This window comes from Rutilus rutilus, assembly GCF_951802725.1.
Source record: "Rutilus rutilus genome assembly, chromosome: 2".
Classification (NCBI taxonomy): domain Eukaryota; kingdom Metazoa; phylum Chordata; class Actinopteri; order Cypriniformes; family Leuciscidae; genus Rutilus; species Rutilus rutilus.
The window spans coordinates 54,164,852-54,176,869 of NC_140210.1; the positions used below are offsets into that span (position 1 = coordinate 54,164,852).

Consider the following 12,018-nt stretch of genomic DNA (forward strand, 5'->3'; position numbering starts at 1 on the left):
CGCTGGCTCATTGGGACGAACTGACTCGGCTATGTGATTCAGTTCACCTGGGTTCAGCAGCGTCCGGTTTACTTCAGTGGATGCTCCTGTCCTGCGTGCAGAGATTGGGAGGTGGGTATTCGCATCCTCAACTATCTGATGACTGGCTCATTCTGGCCTACTTGCGAGATCAGTTGTGCGAGCACAGGGATCTGGTGCTCAAGCACCTCAGCCAGCTGGGGCTTCAGGTCTTGAAACTGGAAAAGAGCAAACTCTTCCCTGTGCAGAGAATCTCTTTTCTCAGTATGGACTTGGACTTGGTCAACATGACAGCGTGTCTCATGAGCGAGAGCACCCAGTCAGTGCTGAACTGCTTGAATTTGTTCAGGGGCAGGACAGTGGTTCCACTGATATTCTTTCAGAGGCTCCTGGGGCATATGGCATCCGCAGCTGCGGTCACGCCACTCAGACTGCTTCATGTGAGACCACTTCAGCACTGGCTGGCTGGCAAGCTCAATCGTGCAGCCGACACATTCTCACGACAGCTTATGCTCCCTGGGGAGTGGAGGCCGCTTCAGCACTGACTACACGGCCCAGTCCCGAGATGGGCATGGCACCGTGGCACACACTGGGTGGCACACATTGGGTGGCAATCACACCGGTTTGTCGCTGAGCTTTCAGCCCGTGATCAGACCTTGCCTTTCTACAGGCCGGAGTGCCCCTAGAACAAGTGTCCAGGTATGCTGTTGTCTCACGAGCTGGGGTCCTCGACTGCAGTGGCACATTAATTGCCTCGAGTTGCTAGCAGTAATAAGTATATTAAACATTATACTTTAAAATCTTGTGAAATATAAAGGAAAATTCTGTCATTAATTACTCGCCCTCATGTCGTTCCAAACCGGTAAGACTTTCGTTCATTTTCATTTTGTACTAAAATCTGAGCGATTTCTGTCTCTCCATTGACATATGCCACTAACACTTTGATGCTTCAAAAAGTTAATAAAGAGATCGTAAAACTAATCCATATGAATTGAGCAGTTTAGTAAAAAAATTTAAGAGACTTGATCACACAGATTTAATTTAGGCTTTTACAGCTGATAGAGATGTCAAAACCTCAAAGTATAAATGTCAAAACAAAAGTATCAGATGCATTTTCGATTTCCCAGAGAGACAGGAAGATAACGCTATGTAATAAAGACATGAATTCACTCAAGATGTTCTCTGAGTTGATCAGCCTTTGTATCTCAACATTTCCTGATGTGTGGATTATGTTTTGTGGTATATTTTGAACTATATGTTGTTTCTATAATTTAACAAACACACAAAAACACACATGCACAAACACACAGGTCTGCTTATTGCTATTGGTTTTATTTACATATTTTAAAAAATAATGAATTATTCTAAAGTTAATCACTTTTTACATTTGGTTGATTTAATCAAATATTTCGTGAATACAACCTCTCTAAAGTTTTTTTGTGTGTGTGTGTGTGTGTGTGTGTGTGTGTGTTTTAGTGTATATCAAAAACGTTGTGATAGAAGCAGTTGGTCACATCCAGAAAAGAAAAACAAAACAAAGATGGATCTCTATGGCCCTCTGCTGGATATATATGGTCACAACACTATTTCTATAACTAAATCATACAGGCCTTTTTCTGACCAGCAGATGCAGAAATCAGTCTCTAACACCTAGATCAATATCCAGAAGCCACTCATGTTTAATTTAGATCATCATTAAAGTGATTTTTTTTTCCTAAAAATATAATATTGTATATGCAAGCTAATGGTGTACTTGAGGAATTCTGTGCTAAATTGGTAAAAAAAAAAAAAGACCATGTCTTCCAAAACATAGATGAGGAAAAATAAAAGAAATGTCTTTTTTTTTTACAATCACTCTATAAATGTTTGCGGTCGTACTGACCCTTGTAAGTTTACATAGACACCTATAGACACCTTACATAAATATACTGTCGCCCTCTAGAGGAAGATTTGAATAATGCAGATTAATTATGTTCAGTGTCATTTGTCCTTCTATAGAGAAGATGAAGCCTGTATGAGCTCTCAGTATCAGACACTGTATCCTCCACTAGGTGGCGCTCTTTCAGTGTGATTAATGTAATATTCAGTCAGTGCTGATGGTGGGAGGAGCCAGTAAAGCTGATCATTACTGATAAAGAGCTGAAGAAAGAGGAAGGAACTAAAGCAGACAGATGTAGAGACAGAGAGATTCACACAGAGAACATTCAGCATAAAGAAGACTGAACTCAACTCACAATGAAGATCCTCCTCATCTTCTTCACTTTCTCCCTGATCTCAGGTCAGAGCTTTTCTCTTTCATCACTGCAGTAATGATGCTGTTTTCTGTTCATGAGGTTTCTGATCACAGTATCAATCTGATTGACAGGTGCAGTGAGATGCGTCAGTGTCACTGGATATTCTGGAGGAAGTCTTCTTGTTGATTCTGGGAAACTTTGGTTCAGTAACTCTGCTAAATATATGGCCAAATTACCAGAGTGGAGAACAATAATAAATGATACGAAACATGATAAATGGATTAATGAAGGACGATTCACACTGTTTAAAAACAATGAGGGAAACCTCATGATCTTCATCAGAGAACTGAACCAACATGATGCTGGAAGATACGCAATTGAAGTCCTTCACAAGTGGCGTAAATATATGACTTTGAATGTGGAAGAAGGTCAGTCATTTTTAGAAGTCTTTGTGTAGAAAAAAAACATTTCAAAGATTTTACATTCATTTTTTTTTTTTTTTTTTTTTTTTGTGAATTACAGATTCATGTTGTAAAGAGTCAAAGAGAGTGATGGTGAATATTGGAGAAACTGCAACCTTCAGCTGTGAATATTCACAGAATCATATTAATGATCCCAAGATCATATTCAAAGAAGGAAAAGACTCTATTGAGACGATTTACAGCACCTCGAAGAAGACCGACAGATTCAGTGTTTCTGATGACAGACATAATAAACTCATGACTGTGAGAATTACTGCTGTGACTCCAGATGATGGAGGAGTTTATTTATGTGGAGTTTGGATCAACAGACACTCGTACAGTTACTCCATTATTAATACTGTTCATCTTCATATTATAAGTAAGTGAGACAAACAGTCATATCTGTTACAAAAGAATCTACAGTCTGTGTTTGTGGCAGATTTTGGTTATATGCTATTTGTGATTGACTCCTAGAGGGTCACTGTCCTGCAGAGTTTAGCTTCAATCCTAATTAAACACACCTGAACCAGCTAATCAAGATCTCCAGGATTATTGTACATTTTTTGGCTTCTTCACACTGCAGTTTAGTTTGAAACGGGGCACGGGTCGCATGAAAAATTGGTAATATGTGTGCTGTCATGCGGAGCCGGGAGCGCACCAGGGTACAGAACCCGAGACTAAGAAGGGTATTTCATTTTATAAAGCTTTAAATCAATTGAACAAATTGCTTTGCAAAAGGATTCACTGTTTCGAAACGTTCGAAACGCCACACGCTGGTGACTCCTGCTGGTCAAAACAGTGTAAATGCAACAAAAACTCATGCATAAAAACACCTTTTACAAACACGTCCGTTTGCAAGCAGCAGAAAACCAGCTTTATGTGACACACACAGCAGACGCAAGTGTCATTCACTCTGCTGCATATAACAGCACCAAATTAATAAATAAATCCCATTATATTGACCCGACTTCTGTATTCTATCTTGCACCGTGCAGGATTGCCCAGTGTGAAAACCCCCTCCGACAAGCTAAACAGGACAGAAGCAGGACTGGACACCTGGTCTAAAGAGACTGGGGGTGTTTAGTGTGTTTGATGAACAGACTGACACCGATGTGCTTAAAATCCGAGTTTTCCGCGTACAGATGACACCATTGTCAAAACGATCCCCATTCACACGAAAACGACTAAAAACGCTGTATTCTGCTGCCAGTCCATTAGATGGCGATTAAACACTATGGACTGAACACGTAATATGCATGTGCATGACGTCATCGTCTTCAGAGATTCGCGTTTTTGTTGTGTACTAGTAGACCGTTTTCAAAAACTTGAAAAGCGTTTTCATCTTAACACTGTGTTTTAAAATGAAAACGATCCTCGTCCACACTGGCATTTTAACTGCGTTTCAGAAAAGATCTCCATTTACACTACATGAGCGAAAACGCACGTCACGTGACCATTCATGCACACTGGACATGCCTGTAAACCGCTGCGATTGCTCTAATGATAGCTCATATCCTGCGCATGTAGGCAGCTTCAGTGCTATAAAATGCCGTTTAACTACACAATGGCTGCTAAAAAAGGACCACAGAGTCAGCAAAGCTTGCAGTTCCGTCTCCATGTTACTGTTTACACCGTCGTTCGAGGCTGATCTGTTACAGAGCCGTTGAGAGACACGGCTCTCTTATTGTCGTGTTCCGGTAGCGTAATGGTCATGGTCATGTCACAGGCTTGACTTAATGGCTTGACGAATCAGGGAAGGATACACAATGATCCAGAAGACCCAATCAGGGAGCGAAGTCTCAGTTTTGGTCCGTTTACACTGAAACACAACTCCAGAGTTTTCAAATTAAAACGTGGTCTGCAGCGTTTCCAAGTGTCTCTGTTTTCAAGGGTCGAAAACTCAGGAGTAGTGCAGACGCCAGGCGTAACCGTAGCAAAATTAAGCACTAGTGTAAACAGGGCCTTAGTTTGTATATTGTTTCCTCTCTGCTTCCTCGTTTATCATGGTTTCATTCTGTTGTCATAGTTACTCACTGTTTCATTTCACCTGCTCCTAGTTTAGTTCTCATTATCCATATATATGTATATGTATATATATACACTCACCTAAAGGATTATTAGGAACACCATACTAATACTGTGTTTGACCCCCTTTCGCCTTCAGAACTGCCTTAATTCTACGTGGCATTGATTCAACAAGGTGCTGAAAGCATTCTTTAGAAATGTTGGCCCATATTGATAGGATAGCATCTTGCAGTTGATGGAGATTTGTGGGATGCACATCCAGGGCACGAAGCTCCCGTTCCACCACATCCCAAAGATGCTCTATTGGGTTGAGATCTGGTGACTGTGGGGGCCATTTTGGAACAGTGAACTCATTGTCATGTTCAAGAAACCAATTTGAAATGATTCGAGCTTTGTGACATGGTGCATTATCCTGCTGGAAGTAGCCATCAGAGGATGGGTACATGGTGGTCATAAAGGGATGGACATGGTCAGAAACAATGCTCAGGTAGGCCGTGGCATTTAAACGATGCCCAATTGGCACTAAGGGGCCTAAAGTGTGCCAAGAAAACATCCCCCACACCATTACACCACCACCACCAGCCTGCACAGTGGTAACAAGGCATGATGGATCCATGTTCTCATTCTGTTTACGCCAAATTCTGACTCTACCATCTGAATGTCTCAACAGAAATCGAGACTCATCATACCAGGCAACATTTTTCCAGTCTTCAACTGTCCAATTTTGGTGAGCTCGTGCAAATTGTAGCCTCTTTTTCCTATTTGTAGTGGAGATGAGTGGTACCCGGTGGGGTCTTCTGCTGTTGTAGCCCATCCGCCTCAAGGTTGTGCGTGTTGTGGCTTCACAAATGCTTTGCTGCATACCTCGGTTGTAACGAGTGGTTATTTCAGTCAAAGTTGCTCTTCTATCAGCTTGAATCAGTCGGCCCATTCTCCTCTGACCTCTAGCATCAACAAGGCATTTTCGCCCACAGGACTGCCGCATACTGGATGTTTTTCCCTTTTCACAACATTCTTTGTAAACCCTAGAAATGGTTGTGCGTGAAAATCCCAGTAACTGAGCAGATTGTGAAATACTCAGACCGGCCCGTCTGGCACCAACAACCATGCCACGCTCAAAATTGCTTAAATCACCTTTCTTTCCCATTCTGACATTCAGTTTGGAGTTCAGGAGATTGTCTTGACCAGGACCACACCCCTAAATGCATTGAAGCAACTGCCATGTGATTGGTTGATTAGATAATTGCATTAATGAGAAATTGAACAGGTGTTCCTAATAATCCTTTAGGTGAGTGTGTATATATATATATATATATATATATATACACATATATATATTCACTCACCTAAAAGATATTAGATCCGTGTAGCCTCTCGTCATCTTCCTGCCCGACTGAAAGTTACAGTCTCAGTTTAATTTGGATGTGAAGAATTAGCATTCTTTATTCAGGAAACCCACAATAAGACCACACGAGACTCAATAGAGAGAGATGAAGCAGAACGTGCAGATCTGCAGACGAGAGACTGAAACACACTCATTCTATTGTAACCTTAATAATAAGTAAAAATAGAATGAATGAAGCTGCGCATGAAAACTCCCTCAGTGATGCTGGCCAGGTGATCGACAAATGTTACTAACATCTTTTTAAACTAATTTATTTAATACATTATTATTTTATATGTATATAATTATATAATTAATTGTATTTTAGTGCGTATATTTGTATTTGTTTTGCCTCACAATTGCTCTATACTCTTTATTTATAACCTGTAAGTGTTAAAATATATTGTTGGATATAAAAGCACACCGAGTTGGATTTCATGGTAATTTCTCAATACAAAACAGATAAAAACAAAGTAAATAATTAAATAGCCACAAAACCAGAAACAGAGCAGCTTTATGTTTACAGATTAGACATCACTTTAGCTCATCTTATTCATGTTAACTATGTAAATTGGACCTGAGTGTCGTCAGTTTGAATATTTGTGTATATATTATTTCATTCACGTGTGTCTTGCTTTCTATTTATTGTGTGTATGTTTTATTTTCAGATTCCTCCATGATCATCATTATTTGTGTGTGTGTGAGTCTGCTGCTGATTGGTGGATTCACTCTGACTGTGTGTAAATTAAGACACAAGAGACGAGGTGACGCTTACACATACACTTCAGTTCAGTCTACTGCACAGTTACCCACAATCCTCTCTGATGAGCTCCTGTACACATCTGTCAGTTTCCAGAAGCATGAAGAGTCTCTCAGTGAAGCTTCAGTCACTGTCAGTAAGAACGAGCTTTACTCTGATTACACCACGGTCATTTACCACACAAGACTCAACTAGTTGCTTTATAACACAGATCACAGATCATCACTTGTTATTATTAATGTACAGACGTCCTGCAGTCTGTTGAATCATGAGACACTTTAGAGTTTCCAGTGCTGCTCATGTTGCTTCTTTCACATGTTTAAAATAGTTTGTCAGCTCAGTTTATCTGAGGTTAAGATGAAGACAGGAAATAAAACCCCTGAGAGACACTTCTAGAATACACTGTAAAGTTTCCACTCAAACGCAGTAGCTTTTGACACGCATAGTTAATAAATACTTTTTTAGTAGCAGTTCGACCAAAGCCATGATGAGAAACATGAAATTTGAGAATCCAGAGCTGTTAATGTTTTCATCTCTCTGAATATCCTGATGCTCTTTGACCAGCTTTAGATTTGTACATGCATGATTTCAGTCATAAATATATTGTGAGGAAGAAGTGCTTCACGACTTGATTGTTGTTTTTCATTTGAGTTCACTCATGTTCTCTAGGTACTCAGTTCATGTATCATTTATGATGTTATTTTTTACTATTATTATTTATGTGCTTAAACCTGAACTATAGAATCATATTCCATTTATATTCATAAAAAATGCTATATTGCAATTGTTTCCTGTTAATCATATCGCTGCGTCGCTATGACGACACTTTGGGGAATCCCTTCAGTGTAAGTGCTCCCGAAGTCACATGTGCAACTTAGTCCAATCCTGATTGGTGCAACGTCATCCCGCGACGTGTGCCGGCGGAATGCGGAAGCTATAAAGCGCTCTCTGTCTGTCTAAGTCTTATTTGGTGTTGTCTGTCCCGTAGAAACAATATATATAAAACGGCGAATCAGCAATGAGACTACAGAAAGTGTGTTCATCCCTGTCCTCGCTACATTCTGGACGGGGATTCACACAATCTGTGTATTAGTTGTTTGGGAGCAGAGCGTGCTCGCTCAGCCCTCGAGGGGGTTGAGTGTGAGCATTGCGAGCGTTTGCCTCTTAAAATGCTTCGCTCCCGGCTGGTGCTGTTTGATCAAAGCGGCCAGCTCTGTGCCCCACGCGGTGCGGGTCCAGCGGTTGCCGAGCCAACCCGGCGGCTTCACTCGTGGGGATCACAGATGGATCTAGGGGAGGGGTTTGAGACAGCTTCGGCCCTTTCTCAGCCCTCACCCCCTAGTTCTAGTGCTCACGTTCCGGATCCTCTTCCGCCTCAAACGAGGGTTTGATGCTGGGCTTATCTTCTTCTGACGAAGCTGATGTGCTCAGCCTCGAAGGTGGTGATGTGGGTGATTCGCCAGCCCAATCACCACAGTATGAGGAGCTATTGGAGGTTATATCTCGCGCCGTCGCCAGATTAAATATTGAATGGCCGGCTGAGAAGCAGGAATCTCAAGCAAAAAGTAAACTAGATGAGCGATTTCTGCAGTCTCCACACCGGGGTTTACCGTTTTTTCAGGATCTCTATACTGAGGTGTCGAGATCCTGGAACAAGCCATATTCAGCTAGGCTTTCCAGTCCCACTGTTCACCAGTATGCTTCCATAATAGGACAGAAACAGAACGGTGATGGCGCTATGCCTAAGATAGAGGAAACTTTGGCAGCTTATCTAGCAGCAGACGCTGCATCCTCATTTAAAGCCCCGGTATTGCCCTCCAAACCATGCCGTTTAACATCATCATTGGTGGGCAAAGCGTACATGGCAGCAGGTCAGGCAGGTGCCTGTTTACACACTATTATCAGGCCGACCTGCTAGGTGATTTAGGCAAGGGGTAGAATATCGATATCGAAGATATTAAAGAGCTGAGAAGGGCCACTGATTTATCTCTCCACGCTACCAAGGAGACGGGCCGTGCAATCGGCCGCTCCATGGCAGCCCTGGCAGCGACGGAGAGACACTTATGATTCAATGTATCTGGCATCAAAGAAGCAGATAGATCTTTACTTCTCGATGCTCCGCTTGCACCTCCTGGTCTCTTCGGCGATGCTGTCAGTTTGGTCGTCGAGAGATTTCAGGAGGCAAAGAAGCAAGCGGCAGCATTCCAAAAATGTATCCCTCGTCGACAGAAATCTCAAGGGGCTGCTGCCAAGGGACAGCCCCAGCCATGTACGTCTGGCTCCTCGTACAGGCAGACACAGAAAGAGAGTGTTGCCAACCGAGCCCCGCCTCAACGTTATCAGGGCTCAAGGCAATACTCTCAACCGAAGCCCGCGAGCCAGAAAACAGATCTGAGGACCGTTATTCTGATGAAACGGGCTTCGGGAAAGAGGTCCTGACGGTCAGGTCAGGCCTCTGAGGGCGCCCCCTCCGGGGGTGGAGCAAAATACACCCGCTCCTCCGCGGAGCCCTCAGGGAAATCGGTTTGTTATGCCCTCTAATGTGGTCCGGCCAGTTGTCCTCCAGGCCTTCCATCCTCTTCAAGAGTCGGCGGCACAAGAGAAGCTCAGGTTGCTTTGCCCAGTCAGGGCCCTTGAGATGTATGTTAGGAAGACATCCCAGTGGAGAAAATCTGACCAGCTCTTGGTATGCTTCGGGCCCCCTAAGAAGGGCTGCCCAGCTACTAAACAGACCGTAAGTAGATGGATCGTTGAAGCCATCTCTATGGTTTATGAGGTGAGCGGGCTGCCCTCACCTCTGTCAGTTAGAGCGCATTCCACCCGAAGCATGTTTTTCTATTGAAATGACATTCACTTTTTAAAGTGCATTAGCTTTTGAAACAATTGTTCTTAAATAAATGTGCATGCAAGGAAAATTATGTTACAATAGTGCATAAAATTGTGTTCGAGCATCAGTAACCTGAGAAAACACTCTTCAACACACAGCGTAATGAACTACATGAACACAAAATAGCAAACTTCCATTCAGAAACAACCCACTTCCACTCACTACATCTACATATTGTTCGTCAAAAACAGCAGACGCTCAACTTGATCTGAGCGAGTGCTGAGCGCTTTCTGTTGACGATGTTTCCAGCTGATGAAACACACACTCAGCTCTGACTGGTGTGCAGATTTAGTCACAGTCAAGTGTGTAATTGCACGATTTTTGCCACCACCAACTGAGAGGGTTTTCATCAGCAGGAAGCCTTTTACCGCCACTTTTTAAATGAAAATGCAGCCGCACCGCGCTATATACTGGATAAGCTAACAAAAACAAACCGCATCAGTTACGTCATTATCATGTCTCGCTCTTGGCACACCAAAAATTGCATTCGAATGTGCTTTTTTTTTTTTTTGACAAATATTCGAAATTCAAAAAAAAATTTGACAGCCCTAAACTGCAGTCAACATAAACAGCGTAAATGTGCATTATAAAATATTGCTTTTCATATTGTTTTATGTTAACCTTCAACGACTCTGTAATTAGAAGGCCTGAAATCATACATCAATATTTGAAAAGGGAAATCAAACAGCCGTTTTTGTATCTGTACTCTGTCATCCAGTTTTTGATTTGCAAATATGGTACGATAAAGATGCGAGAGCCAATGAGATTTAAGCACAGTTTCGACTCCTCCCTTTTCTCCTTATTTTGTCTCTGAATGAATTGAAATGTTTGCGGGTGAATTGAAATTTTAACAGACAGATCAGAGTGGGAGATTTTCTGTGAGTAATCAGTTCAATTTAGAGCTGTTCCTCACACAGACCTGTTTTATGTCTTCAGAAGACTTGTGACTACACACCACGAAGCGTATGGATGACTTTTATGGTACTTTATTTGATCTGGACAGCAGTGGTTTAGTGAACGGTCGCGCTGAGGCTCGTGAATCTCACAATATCTTTACAGATTCTAACAACTGATTTTGGATTATGAAATGTCTCATTATACACTATATAAATTAGTATATTAACATTTTACTCTAAAACTTGCTGAAATATCAAAGTGACTCCAAAAGCAGGCATACAGTATATCAAACTAGACTATGGGCCCTATTTTAACGATCTGAAACGCAAGTAAATTTGTGGGCGGATCTCAGGCGCTGTTGCTATTATACCGGCGGGATAAATGACTCTTGCGCCCGACGCAAATCCAAATAAAATGGATTGGTCTGAAGTAGCTTCATTACTCATTGGTGTGGTTTGGGCGTAACATGCAATTAACCAATCAGAGCGTCTTCTCACATTCCCTTTAAAAGCAGGCGCGCTTATTCCATAGTGGATTGCTATTATTATGGCGGATTTACCAGGCGCACGCCAGGAGTGGCTCACGTCAGGGCTGTGAAAGACAGAGAGAAGTGACGTTGTATGGGGATGGGAGAAACCCACCCAAATAAGCTTCGGTTAAACAGGCGCGGGAGGAAATTGCCATAATTGTTTCCACAGCTGGCATCCCCAGGACATCGCACCAGTGCCGCAAGCGCTACAACGATGTCAGAAGATGGGGAAAGTCCAAACTTGCAAGCAACAATCGGACACGCCGTATAACTGGAGGTGGATCTGCCTCTGCTCAGGACCTGACGCCAGCAGAGGACATCGCTGCGTCCACTCTAACCGCTGAAAGCGTTGAGGGATTTGGGGGCTTTGAAATCGGCACCCAACCCGATACACTAGCTGTCCAACCCCAAAGTTCACATACATAAAGATTTCTCATGAAAATATTTGTAATCATTATTGACATGAAAAATGTAACACAGCCATACAATAAATAAAAACTATATTATGCAGCTTCGCAGGAAGACCCTGGCCTCGCGAGCAGTGCGCATGGGCCAGCTGAGGAGGAAGCAGCACCGGTGCAGAGGATCCAGACCCACTACACGCTGTGGCAGCATCGTCAGACCGGAGGACCTGCGGCTCCAGCAATCCGGGTTTGACATGCTGGAGTGGGAGCTGTCTGGGATGTGGCAAAGTATAAATGCCCATCTTGACCGGATGGCCATGTTGCTGCGGTCTCTCGGGCGCATCCCCTCAAGTCTGGAGAGGATTGCTTCAGCCATGGAGCGTGGGCCTCCAAATGCACCACCTGCTCCTGTTATGCCT

At 42.8% G+C, this 12,018-nt stretch overlaps 1 protein-coding gene and 1 long non-coding RNA gene across 2 annotated transcripts in view; both read left to right on the top strand.

Moving 5' to 3' along the window:
• LOC311279740 (polymeric immunoglobulin receptor-like) overlaps nt 1–7,077 on the top strand; it is a gene marked incomplete at both ends in the record, with an annotated part of 23,730 nt that extends 16,653 nt beyond the window's left edge. Inside the window, one exon of the mRNA XM_084391440.1 lies at nt 6,791–7,077. Coding sequence (XP_084247566.1) covers nt 6,791–7,077 — 287 coding nt within the window. The remainder of the gene's footprint in view (nt 1–6,790) is intronic.
• On the top strand, nt 2,096–3,245 carry LOC311286688. Its single transcript, XR_014626619.1, has 3 exons — nt 2,096–2,296; nt 2,384–2,680; nt 2,775–3,245. It is a non-coding gene; the product is annotated as an uncharacterized lncRNA (long non-coding RNA).
• Nucleotides 7,078–12,018: the final 4,941 nt, after the last annotated feature.